At 50.1% G+C, this 12,415-nt stretch overlaps 1 protein-coding gene across 1 annotated transcript; it reads right to left on the minus strand.

Moving 5' to 3' along the window:
• Positions 1-1,391: 1,391 nt before the first annotated feature.
• Positions 1,392-12,060, minus strand: LOC111767429 (uncharacterized). The gene is made up of 4 exons (XM_070257194.1): positions 11,765-12,060; positions 7,826-7,985; positions 6,961-7,100; positions 1,392-6,747 (listed from the first exon to the last, which is right to left on the minus strand). Exons 1-4 carry the CDS (start codon positions 11,921-11,923, stop codon positions 6,463-6,465), a joined length of 744 nt encoding a protein of 247 aa, XP_070113295.1. The 5' UTR covers positions 11,924-12,060; the 3' UTR covers positions 1,392-6,462.
• Positions 12,061-12,415: the final 355 nt, after the last annotated feature.

The raw sequence follows: 12,415 nt of genomic DNA on the forward strand, positions 1-12,415 counted from the left end.
TCCCTGTACACTGGATGGCAACAACAAAGTTGCTGACATCTGAAGGAGAAGATCTTTATATAATCCCTGAAAGAGAAACCCACCCAACCAACGAACCACTTCTGAACCGATCTTCCTAGAAGCATGCTGGCTACCCTACCCCGCCTTACCCCTGGACGTATCAGAAGACCTCCCACCCTTACTCCACAGTCCCCACATCTGTGCTGATGGCCTTCAAGAAGTGGCTCAAAGGATCACCCCATAAGGGGAGGCATTAGATTACCCACCACCTGTAGGGGAGTACGTCTCTAAACACAGGGGCCAGCTTAACAAAGGGGAGAACTTCCATCAGGGCCTGGAGAGCCCCTTCCCCTGCCACCAGGCCCCTGTCCTTGATGCCTCAGGATCTATGGCACAGAGCTCTGCCCCGGTGCAAGTGATGATGCACATGGCACAGCCGCAGCTCCCTTGACCTGAGGGTGTTGACTGCGAAGAAAACAATCGACAAGTGGAATCTTCTGAAACAACTGAATTTTATTGGGAGAACACAAGGGTTCTTTAAAATGCAAGAAACAAAAGCAGCAAACACATTGTAAAGACACAGCAATGAGGATAGCAGAAAAGTATCACACCGAGTTGGTATGGCCAGGGAACTCAGTCACACAGTAAACAGAGGGTGAGGGAAGGTCTCCGAGAAAAGGCTCCTACTGGAAAGGCTACTCAGCCTGAGACCTCGGCGGTCACCCTGTAGAATACACGGACAGGACAGACACATCTGGACACGTCTCCACATGTACAGTATTTCAAAAGATTTCTTGAGTAAGCACAAAAGCACACGTTGTAAACAAGGAAAACAACCCAAAGTCCAACCTAATGCCAAAGTCACAGTACCCCGACATCAATTTCTGGTCACATGACAAGTAGCTGATGTCACAGGCCCCATCTCTGAGTCGAAGTCCTTCAGGTGAAGTTCATGGGTTCTGGAGAACCGCTGTGAGTCTAGGAAAGTCAACACCCTGTGGACTAAAAGTTATCCTTACACACGGCCAATGCTAAGGCTCCATATAAGTGGAAAATCCAAGGCCCAAAAGAATCCACACGCAGTCAACGCTGTTACCCCTTTAACCATGGAGAAGCAGTCTTCCCTTCAGTCCTAAAGCTAAAGACATTTTGGAGGGAGCGCTCATCTGTAGTCACGGGTGGGCCTTTAATATTATTTTCTGAAACCACTTTCTTGAGGGATGAAGGAAAGAATGACCCAAAAGAGCTGTACATATTTAATGTATATGATTTAAAGACTGTGGAAATAGGTAGACATCTGTGAACCATTACCAAAACCTGTGCCATAAACAGACCCATCCCCTCCAAAGTTTCCTTCCACCCTCTAATAATAATAATAATAATAATAATAATTACCATTATTATTATTTTGTGTAATAAGAAGACAACATAGAATGGACACACGTAGCAAATCTTTCAGTACCCAGCCCATCTCTCCTGGGCTCTGGAGAAGTGGCCCAGCTGCGTGGTCCCCGGCTTTAACCATATTTCACACACGGCAGCTCAGCAACGCCCCCACGACAACAGTCCCCCAGTTGATCCGAGAGCTGGCTCGACCACGGGCCTTTCGGCACTCTGGAAGGCCGCTGTGTCTGACTGCTGGGGGACACTGAGAAAGGCAGTGACTCCCCCCAGGATTCACTGCACAGCGCCCACGGCTGTTCTCTGAAGTGGAGAAGCAGCAGCACGCTAGGTCTGCGCATGAAGAAGGAGAGGCAAGGGAAGCTCAGAAGGCCAAGGCAAATATCAACGTGGAGCTGGCCCGACCGGCCACCCTCGGGAATCCACACACTGTGCTCCTGGAGTCAGCACGATGGACTGAGAGGGCAAACTCGAATCCCGCGGGGTCTAGAGGAGATCATTCAAATGGTATGGGAGTGCCCACATTTGCACATTCTTTCCACCCTTTTGAGAGGACAGCACACGAACTAGCCATAAAACAGGATCAGAGTCCTCTCCTCCTACCAAGTGTCATGTCACCTCTTGTGTGTCACAACACACAGAGATCAACCCTCTGACTTCACCTGCAGACAAACTCAGTTCGCTGGGAAAACGGAAAATGACAGTTGTCACCACAATAAACATCTTAACTTGACAAGGGAGCCATATTATCTCATATCACGTCCATCAGTGTCCACTGTGACCTTCTGGCCCACGGATAAGATGACCCAAAGGTAGTGCGGGAGAATGTATGTAGGGGACACGAGACACAGCCCTGAACCCACGATGCCCATCACAGCTGTCACACCAAAGTCCCTTTTCCTTCACACTCTCAATTTTTCATTCTACTCTCACAGTGTGCTTATATCTCCACTCGGCACTTATGTGCCCGCCTCAGACTTCAGCAATGGAGAGAAATCAACAGCGAAATATAGGAAAACCAGAGGAGGCGTCCTCTTCTCAAACTGCAACTGTCCACATCCGCTTGCCCCTCCATAGCTGCAGCATCCAACACTGTGCCGACGCCCCTCACCGTTGTGGACAGCACCCACTTCCCTGAGAGTGCACACAAGGTCCCCTCAAGGCAACATCACCACCCCTGTGAGAGGACCAGAAGGGCAGAGGGGCAGACCACCAAGCAGCAAAACCTTCTCACAGAAACAGGGGAAGGGACAGCCAGAGCCACTGACTACATGCTGTCCTATTCAGCAATGAAGAATAGGTGGGCAAAATCCTCCAGCCTGGAGAGCTCACCAGGCACATTCCTGGATATCCAGGCTCATCTGCGCACATCCATGAGGATCTAAATGTCCACGGCCTCATCTACTGTTCATGGACAGGGCCCAGTGACTCTCCTCTTCCTACCAATGTGCAGAGTGTACTCAGCGGAAGAGTGCCGACAGCTCACATGCAAACGCTTGGCTAAAGCTCCAGCCCAACTCCCATCCAGAAATTCAGCATCCCTAATGACTCCTAAGATGCCATCGCCCTGCATGGTGGACGACATTCTGTTCAGCACCTTCATGTCAGAGCACGCAAGCCTGACCGCGGGCCACGGCCAATTTCTCCCCAGGGACCCAGAATTTCCCACACCCCACATTCGGCCATTGCCGGCATGCGCTTTTTGAGGGACTTGAAAAAGGCAATTGAGTCATGTGATGGTGGAAGGAAGAAGTGTCTGCGTGGTCTGTGGAAATATCACAGCAGCAACAGCAGCTCGCTTTCATCATTCTCTCCATGGGGACACAACTCATCAACAGCACGAAAGAGTGACTGGGCACCTCTACCAAGAGCGATTATTCACCAGAGACAACCATCTGAGTCCTCTCCTCCTACCAAGTGTCATGTCACCTGCTGTGTGTCACAACACACAGAGATCAAGCCTCTGACTCCACCTGCAGACAAACACTCAGTTCCCTGGGAAAATGGAAAGTAAAACCCTGTTGGCAGAATAAACGTCTTAACTTGACAAGGGAGCCATATTTTCTCACAGCATGTCCATCAGTGTCCACTGTGACCTCCTGTCCCACCGCTATGCTGACCCTAAGGTGGTGTGGGAGAAGGCACATAGGGGACACGAGACACAGGCCTGCGCCCACCATGCCCTTCACGACTGTCGCACCAAAGTCCCTTGTCCTCCACACTCTCAAGTTTTCCTCCTACCCTCAGAGTGTCGTCATATCTCCGCTAGGTACTTCTGTGCCAGCCCCAGACTTCACCAATGCGGAGAAATCAAAAGCCTGAAATAGGAAACACAGAGGGGGTCTCCTCTCCTCTAATTGCGACTGTCCTCACCCTCTTGCCCCTCCATAGCTGCAGCACCCAACCCTGTGCCGACGCCCCTCACCGTTGTGGACAGCACCCACTTCCCTGAGAGTGCACACAACGTCCCCTCGAGGCAACATCACCACCCCTGTGAGAAGACCAAAGGGGCAGAGGGGCTGACCACCAAGCAGCAACACCTTCTCACAGAAACAGGGGAAGGGACAGCCAGAGCCACTGACTACATGCTGTCCTATTCAGCAATGAAGAATAGGAGGGCAAAATCCTCCAGCCTGGAGAGCTCGCCAGGCACGTTCCTGGACATCCAGCCTTATCGGCACACACCCATGAGGATCTAAATGTCCACGGCCTCATCTACTGTTCATGGACAGGGCCCAGTGACTCTCCTCTTCCTACCAATGTGCAGAGTGTACTCAGCGGAAGAGTGCCGACAGCTCACATGGTAACGCTTGGCTAAAGCTCCAGCCCAACTCCCATCCAGAAATTCAGCATCCCTAATGACTCCTAAGATGCCATCGCCCTGCATGGTGGACGACATTCTGTTCAGCACCTTCATGTCAGAGCACGCAAGCCTGACGGCGGGCCATGGCCAATTTCTCCCCAGGGACCCAGAATTTCCCACACCCCACATTCGGCCATTGCCATCATGCGCTTTTTGGGCGACTTGAAAAAGGCAACTGAGTCATGTGATGGTGGAAGGAAGAAGTGTCAGCGTGGTTTGTGGAAATATAACAGCAGCAACAGCAGCTCGCTTTCATCATTCTCTCCATGGGGACACAGCTCATCAACAATACGAAAGAGTGACTGGGCACCTCAACCAAGAGCGATTATTCCCCGGAGACAACAGCAGTTCTCTCTCAGAAGACTCCCTCATGTTAATGTACTACACAACAACGTAGGAGGGCAAAGAGCCAATGTTCCTCGAGCCATTATTCACAGGCTAAGTCAGTGCACAGAATCAGGCAGAAACAGCAAAGCATTCCTCAGCAGCAAAGTCCAAAATACTCCTATTGCACAAGTCAGCAACAGTCCCCATCGTCAAAATTTCATCTTGGCCAGAGGGCCGTATGTTCTCATGTCACACTCAACCATCTGCATTGTTATCTTTTATCCTCCAGCCATGCTGATCCCTGGTAGTGCCATGGATGGGCCAGCGGGCAGGAGGCACTCTGGAACATACAAAGGCCAACACGCCTTTGACACTGAGGGCGCATACCCTCCTCTCTGCTCTGTCCTCCTGCTCTGAGAGCAGCTCTACAGAGGACACTCTGTCCAGCCCCCTTCCCAGCTCTAGGCTTCAAGCACCGGAAGCAAGGAGTTAGTCCTTCCATCTTTCCTGATCACAGAACCCCCTTCCCCACCAGAGCCTCCAACCTCCATCATTCTTCTCCTCAAGAGAACAGACAATCAGAAGTGGCTGGAGAACCAGTCACGAAATCTCTTTAGTTCAAGAAGTGTTCCCCCATGTAAACTGCTTCAGCCACAATGGAAAACAGTATGCAAGTTCCTCAAGAAGTAAAAGGAGAGCCACCCCATGATCCGGCAATCCCAGCCCTGGGTGTACAGCCAATGGAAACGAAATCACTGTCTCAAAGCCGTGTCTGCACCCCGGTGTTCAATGGCGCACTCTTCACAACAGCCGACACACGGAACAGGCTCAGTGTCCATCAACAGATCAGTGGGTAAAGAAAATGTGGTACATACATACAATGGAATACTATTCCGCCATAGACATTTTGCACAGAACAGGGAACCAGTATAACAAGGAATACACTCCATTTCAGGAGCCTACCCTTAAGGGGTCCAATATAATCCCTTCTCTTTCCAACCCCCACAGCAACAAGAGGAATGAAAAAATACATATGGCAAACGCGACTTTGACATGGAATACTTCACACCAAAAGCTACAGCACATTAACACTCCCAGGAGTGAGCAGACATTCATGAGTACATGTCTCACTGGGTGAGTGACATGGCTCGCCTCAGAACGAACTCCTGGGAGAGAACCCGATCAGCTTCTCTTTCCCTGAGAGTCTTGATTTTGAGAATGTCATCAATTAGAGTCACTCTTTTGGAATCCTCAAAGCCGTCACTTGTTTTCAAGTGCCAATACTCAGCAGATTGACCCTGAAACCATTCATCTAGGTCTTTCGCACCCCTCCCGCCATGAAGGGACCTCAAATGAATGTCCTGGGCAGCGGGCCCTAGTGTATGTGGAAGGGGAAGAAGGCATCGCAGTTACGGTTAAGTTTCACAAGTTGAGTTTTTGACTAGCAACCAGGCCAGTGATGGTCACTGTCATGTCACTTGGTGAAGGAACATGGGCTTGAGCACAGGTATTTCTAAGTATCTCAGGTCTCAGGTTTTCACTGGGCAGACAACATAATGACCCCTATCTTCTGCAAATCTTATGTGATCCAACCAATCAGAAGGATCAAGAATGACTTTGAAGTGTCAGTGGGCTGCATAAAGGCAACATACTTTAGTCTCTACTCACAAAGAAATGTGGATTGTTTTCACCCTTGGTGAGTGAACTTCAGCTTCTGTGATGCGACCTTCTGGATGAAACCTGTGCCAATAAAGCAATAGAGGAACCGGGAACCAGAGCCATCCTTGAGACTAAAGGGCAGAAGCGTCTTGGAACGCACCTTACCTAGTGCAGATTTGTATCAAGAACTCCCTCCCAATTACCCAAACTCTTCACTTAAGTTTCAACAAATTAACCACCCCCCAGAAAACAAGTGACTTTATACAGACAGGGAACAGAGGAGATCTTGGTGGCACTGCCAGTGAACAAGAAGCCTCCAGCCTGAACTTGGTGCTGAGCCACATCAGCTTTGACGAAAGGTGTCCATGTTGGCCGGAAAGACTGCAGCTCAGAGAAGGCAAAGTCCGAATTGCCCGGCTTTCCCCTGGCATCACAGGAGAAGTAGAGAAGTTGGTTTCTAGAGAGATTGAAGGAATCGCTGAGGAAATTTGCTGGTCCTGTGAAAGGAAACAAAACATTTCGTTGAAATGACGCCTAGGGTCTCAAGAACTGAAGTGGAAGCGGGGGCTCACAGGGAGGGAGAGGACCTCAACCAAGCCACAAGGGTCTGCTCTAATCTACGGATTCTGGAAGTGCTCAGCTACTTCCTTCAGGACCCGCTGCATGCCGAGCACTTACAAGGATCATCACACTTGATTCTCACAACATACCTGATAGCAAGGTGTGCTCCCCATCTCCATCTGTGGAAACTCAAGCTCAAAGATGAGAGCTAGAAAGGGCCAAGGGTCTTTCTCACTCAGATACCAGAAATCTATTGTCCACGAAACACAACGTCTGGTCGCAGCAACATCTGCTAGGCAACAAAGTGGCCAACAACGTACGGAGGGGTAAGCGCGTGAGCAAGTACGGACCTATTCATTACTTCAATTGCTAGACTATGCCTGCAGGACCACTGCTACGTAAATGCTCACCCACCCACAACCGGGGTAGACTGGCAGATTGCCATTGTCTGGCACCCACTTGGTGGACGGGTCTCACCTTCTCCCCCGTTTCCCACTTAGACCCGGTCTTAAATCACATCCAAATCCACGATCTCACACCCGAGATAAAAAGCACATGAGCAATCTCCCACAATCTTTGGATTCCTGAAGGTTGTGTTTGACCGTCCCATCTAGTCCATCCTGCTTCTGCCTGGTCTGGCAAAGGTTTTCCAAAGGATAAGACAGATCAAAACCTTGACGTGAAAATGTCAACATCGGTTCTTTTTGAAATCTGACAGTCTAATAAAGTCAAGGTGTCTGTAACAGTGGCACCCCCAGGAAACAGAGGAACACCAATAGGGACTGGAAAAAGACGCCACTGACTAGCCCAGAAATTGGCGGTAGACCTAGCATCTCTGACATGGGGTTCATAAGCAGTGCCCAGGGAGTGCCCCCGACGTTCCCGGAAATTCCCCTCTTAGACACTCAGGGAAGGGATTTCCACACCATCTGAAATAGCGCTACAGCTAACAGGAGATCAGTGCTACCCTCCCCCCAACACCTGTGGCCTCCCATCACACGAGATGGCACTTACTTGTCTGCCTGCTCTTGACTGTTGGTTCCAGTTCCACTCTCTTCTCCGTACAGGCCCACAGGATGACCTGGACTGGACTTTGCCACCACAGGTCCTGAAGGGGATGGTGATGGTAGAAATCTGCAAGGAGACTTGACTTTGGGTGGACAGCCCAGCACAACTGCAGGAAAAACAGTTTACTTGCCAACTCATATAAGTCAAGCGGCTCAGGCGAACTGGTTCTTTCCCTTATCCTGAGAAATTTCTGAAAATGGTCGGTGAGGCCAGAGGACCCACTCACGCACCTTGTGTGAGCTAGGCCAAAAGAGTGAAAGACACTGTGAGACAGGCGCTCCATGAGTCAAACCACAAGATAAGACCACTGCTTTAGAGGCCTCATTGCCCCTTCAAGTGAACCAGGGTTCATCCCGCTTTAATCAAACACGGATGGGATTCACTCAACATTATGTTGACAGGTGTGACCAGTGACTGGCTAGAAGGCGGGGGGGGGGGGGGGGGGGTGGGGGGGGCCGGGGTCACCCAACTCCATTTTTTCTGTTCAGTAATAAGGGAACTGACTCACACATAAAAGGATGGTAACAAACCTTTGGAATGTGTGCCTGCTCTCACTGTGTTCCCAATTACTGACACTTACATGCCACGTAAGATTACAGGTAACAATTCATTCACATGGGTTCTGTCTTCTACTTAATAGACCATGAGATGCACATTAGACAACTGGGTCGTTATATTAGTCTCAGTAATTGGTAAAAGATTAAGTTCAAAGACTGCTAAAACTAGGCATGAGCTAACTGAATCCAGAACAATTTCATGAAGAATTTCATATAGTACATAACGTTACTACCATCCGATATCGAACATAGGTCTTTGAGGACAAAACAACGGAAACAACCGGACATCTGGAAATACACAGATTGGGGAATTTGCTCTTAATTTGCAATACGTCCTACTGTACTATGGGCAATGGGCACGGATTAAAAGCACCTTCATTCCACACGTAGGTATTGATCCAGGTCTGGGGCTCTGCCTGAAAAGGCAGGACTCACCGGCGAGGTGAGTGAGTGTCCCAATTCCGGAAATTGGTATTCCTGCCAGTACCAACTGTGCAGATAAAGGAAGACCAGCAATACAACCAGTAAAGCAAATACCAGCAATACATCTGTCCCATTTCTAAATGTGATCAAGGTGGATTTAGAGAACACCAATGCCCCACCAATATTCAAGTCATTAAATCATCTCTACATGAGCTAACATACATAATTCAAGTCAGTATCAAGAATCAACCTGCAAGAAGGCTCATAAGCCAACTCAACCATCACCATTATGTAGAGGAAGTAGTTGTTTTCCTTGACAATTCTGAGGTTACTGTCAGGCGATAGTGTCCTCAGGATTTTGAGGAAAACAACAATGTTCCTTTAATTTAATTCTCCCCTTGAATACACAGTGGATGTCGCAGGACGGAGGCATGAGGATAAACACACGGGCACTGTCGATTTCTTAACCCGACATTGTAACACTTTGAGCCACTAAGGCACAGTCAGCACTTGTGTGCAAAGAGGCAAGGACAGCACCCTTTGACGTGGGGGTGGGGCAATGGTACTTGCAGTCTGGCCCAGGACCTCAAACAGATGGGATAGCAGTGGTCCTGGGGCAGACCGGTCAGGACATGAATTGGCCTATCCTGCTTTTCTGTACATAGAAACTACACAAAACGTTTCTTCTCTGGGACAACACCAGGGAAGGAGGAACCAGGCCAACGTTTAAAGAAATGACAACGGAATAAATGCACAATTATTGCCCTCCAGTAATAGACATAAGCATGCCCGATGACCTGCAAGGGCCATTCCCTCTTAACAGCACTCATTCTGGAGGTGAATTTCCATCTCTGTAAGTGGAAAATGCCCCACGATTTTAACAGGAAATGCATGAAAGGACTCAGGACAGAACCCAATCGAATAACGCGACACGCAACACACAATGATTGCTGGAAATGAAATCCCCGAAGAACCCAAATGACTTCCAGTGTTGACCAGTGAGGCGCACTTCCGGGAATTCAGTGTCGTAAAACAGCGCCGCTCAGCCAGATCGACAACGTGTGAATTTTTAACATTGAAAACAAACCTTTCTTAATTTTTATTAGAGCTATGAAATAAGAAACGTAAAAGCTAAAATTTCAAAACTTTAATGGTATGAAAAACCCTTAACAGTAAATAAAATGCAAGATTAGGCTAGCAGACCGCTTGAAGCCGCTAAGTGTCGTAAAGCAAAACGCACAGACACAATTAGGACCATCTTGTCCTCATTTGTCAATCGAAGGTGACATGAAAAACTTTAACACAAAGCTTACGAAAAGGATCAGGACGTATCTTTAACAGAATAAAATGACCCCAAATGCCATTGTTCCGTAAAACACAATCCCACCCCGGGCCAGGGACGCACGTCAACATACGGTTAAGAGCATTCGCTGTCGTAAAACAACAAGGACTCAGCCAACTGAAAGTTCGGCCCTGTACGTGGAGAGGACCTCAGAACGTGGAGTTTTTAAGAAAAGTTAGGAAGACGGAGAAACACCAGAATAGAACAATATAAATCAGGTCAAACACGCAATTACATTATAAACTTATGACACTCTATCAGAGGGTACATTCCAGCTCTGTAAATTAAAATTTCCCCGAAACCATTTAAAGGACGTTTATGGGGAGGGCCAGGACCTCCTCATTAAACGCATGAGGAAGGACATGCAAAATTCAGTGCCCAGCAGGGTCCAGTCCTGGCTGACAAGGGTGGCTAAGGGGCCTTCACACAGACTGGAACACTTCTGGTGCTCAGCCGCACAAATCACTTCCCAAAGGGCACACGGAAGAGACTATCGTTTGAAGAATGCTTAGGAAACCCAGCTGAAATCCACATTAAACACATACAAATGGCCACAAAATCACGAGGAAGACAAAAACACCCCGCGCTACGGACGGACGAGATTACAGAATGAAACCAGCAATAGAAGCCCCGGGGCCGTGATGCCCCTCAGGGACTCGAAGCAACAAGGGCTCGCCCATCACACCGCTGGGTTTCACACTGGAAAAGTGTAGGGAACACTACAGTTTGCATGCAAACACACTGACAGCGTCTGGGCCACTCTCCACTCAGCGCGATGACATTAGGTGCAGAAGGGCTTTGCAGAAATACGTAAAACAGCGTGCAGTGCTGACTGAAGGGGACTCGCGGGGTCAGGGAACAAGCCAAGCCTGAGCTGAGCAGGCCGGCTGTTCACTCTTTCCCCCGACGTTATCAGGGTGTCGTTCTTTTTCAGCCGCACGGGAAGAAGAGCATCCCGAAATGGGAGCAACCAATGAAAGGAAACGCGCACTCACGCTGGGCAGGGAAACCCAAGTCTGCGCTCGCAGGCGGCCATGGGCCACCAGCTGTCACCCTCGCACACACGCTCCCTGAGCGCGTCACCTCCCTCTGTCCGAGTCGAAAATCACCGAAATCCCGACCCTGACGAAAGGGCTCACGGAAACGGACAGGACCCAGATTTCCACAAACACCCGGGGCCAGCCTCCAGCCCGCGACACTGGACAACCAAAGGCCACACCCGCTCCCTGGCCGCCAACGGCCACGGCCCGTCCTGGACCCACGGCCACTCGGCCCTCCGCCCCAGCCCCTTCCTCCTCTCCAAGCTGCAGACACCTCCAGTCCTGAAGACCACCAACAGGGGGGTCAAGGCCCACACCGCCACGAGCAGACGAGGTGAGCCTTCCATCAGGTTGTGCCGCAAGCTCCACCGGGGGCCCGGACGCCGCTAAGGGGCCTTCTCTGCCCTCCACCCAAAAGCCCGCCCCGGGCACACTGCCTGTCAGAGGAGCTGAGCACACACCGTCCCCCCGCTTCCCTCCAATCACCCTACAGACAGCCAAGTAGGAAGTCAAGGGAACTTACACTTTGGGGACAGCAGGAGACGGAGCCGCCATGTTCCCCCATCCCGGAGGGGAACGGTCCACGGAAGCCGCGCTGCACAATCCACGTTTTAAAGAGCCCGGTCAAGCGTTTCGCTTCCCTGGACAGCGTTCCTTTGGCCCCGCCTTCCCACGTCGTCATTGGCGGGTCTGCGACGATTGACAGCGAGACTGGCCACTCGCTCCAGCTCCAAGAGCGCAAACCCCGCTCATGTCCCAAGGCTCTGCTTATTGACTGAAATCTTTGCTCTTCTTGTTCTTTCTTTCTTCTTCTATGTCCATCCCTCAACGCCTAGCTCTGCTTCGAGGCTTTTCACGTATCTTTTCCTTAGTTTCCTGTCTTCTCAGACTTTGGAAATCTTGATCACTCAGGCTCTTCAAGCCTAGCTCCGTGCCATCCTCTTCCAGGAAGCCTTCCATGCTTCACTCCTCCCATCCCCAGAGGTCGATGTGAGTTTCCCTTTGCTCTTCGACATGGACATGAAGAAACCTCCGAGCGGCGATTCAGGGAAATCCTGCCATCTCTGGGATCACGGAGTACTTGCTGGGCACAGTGTGAAGGACCCCAAGTTGGCACTCGCAATCTTGGCAAGACGGTTACTGTTGCACACGTTTGGGAAGAGCAGGCAAAAAC

This window comes from Equus caballus, chromosome X (assembly GCF_041296265.1).
Source record: "Equus caballus isolate H_3958 breed thoroughbred chromosome X, TB-T2T, whole genome shotgun sequence".
NCBI lineage: Eukaryota > Metazoa > Chordata > Mammalia > Perissodactyla > Equidae > Equus > Equus caballus.

Bases quoted from the DNA above. Each gene is read 5' to 3' on its own strand.
- LOC111767429 (XM_070257194.1), bottom strand. From the start codon at position 11,923: ATGACGACGTGGGAAGGCGGGGCCAAAGGAACGCTGTCCAGGGAAGCG. The intron at 7,986-11,764 runs GTAAGTTCCCTT...TTTTTCCTGCAG, and splicing joins TCTCCTGCTGTCCCCAAAGT to TTGTGCTGGGCTGTCCACCC. The intron at 7,101-7,825 runs GTAAGTGCCATC...GTTGCCTAGCAG, and splicing joins AGTCAAGAGCAGGCAGACAA to ATGTTGCTGCGACCAGACGT.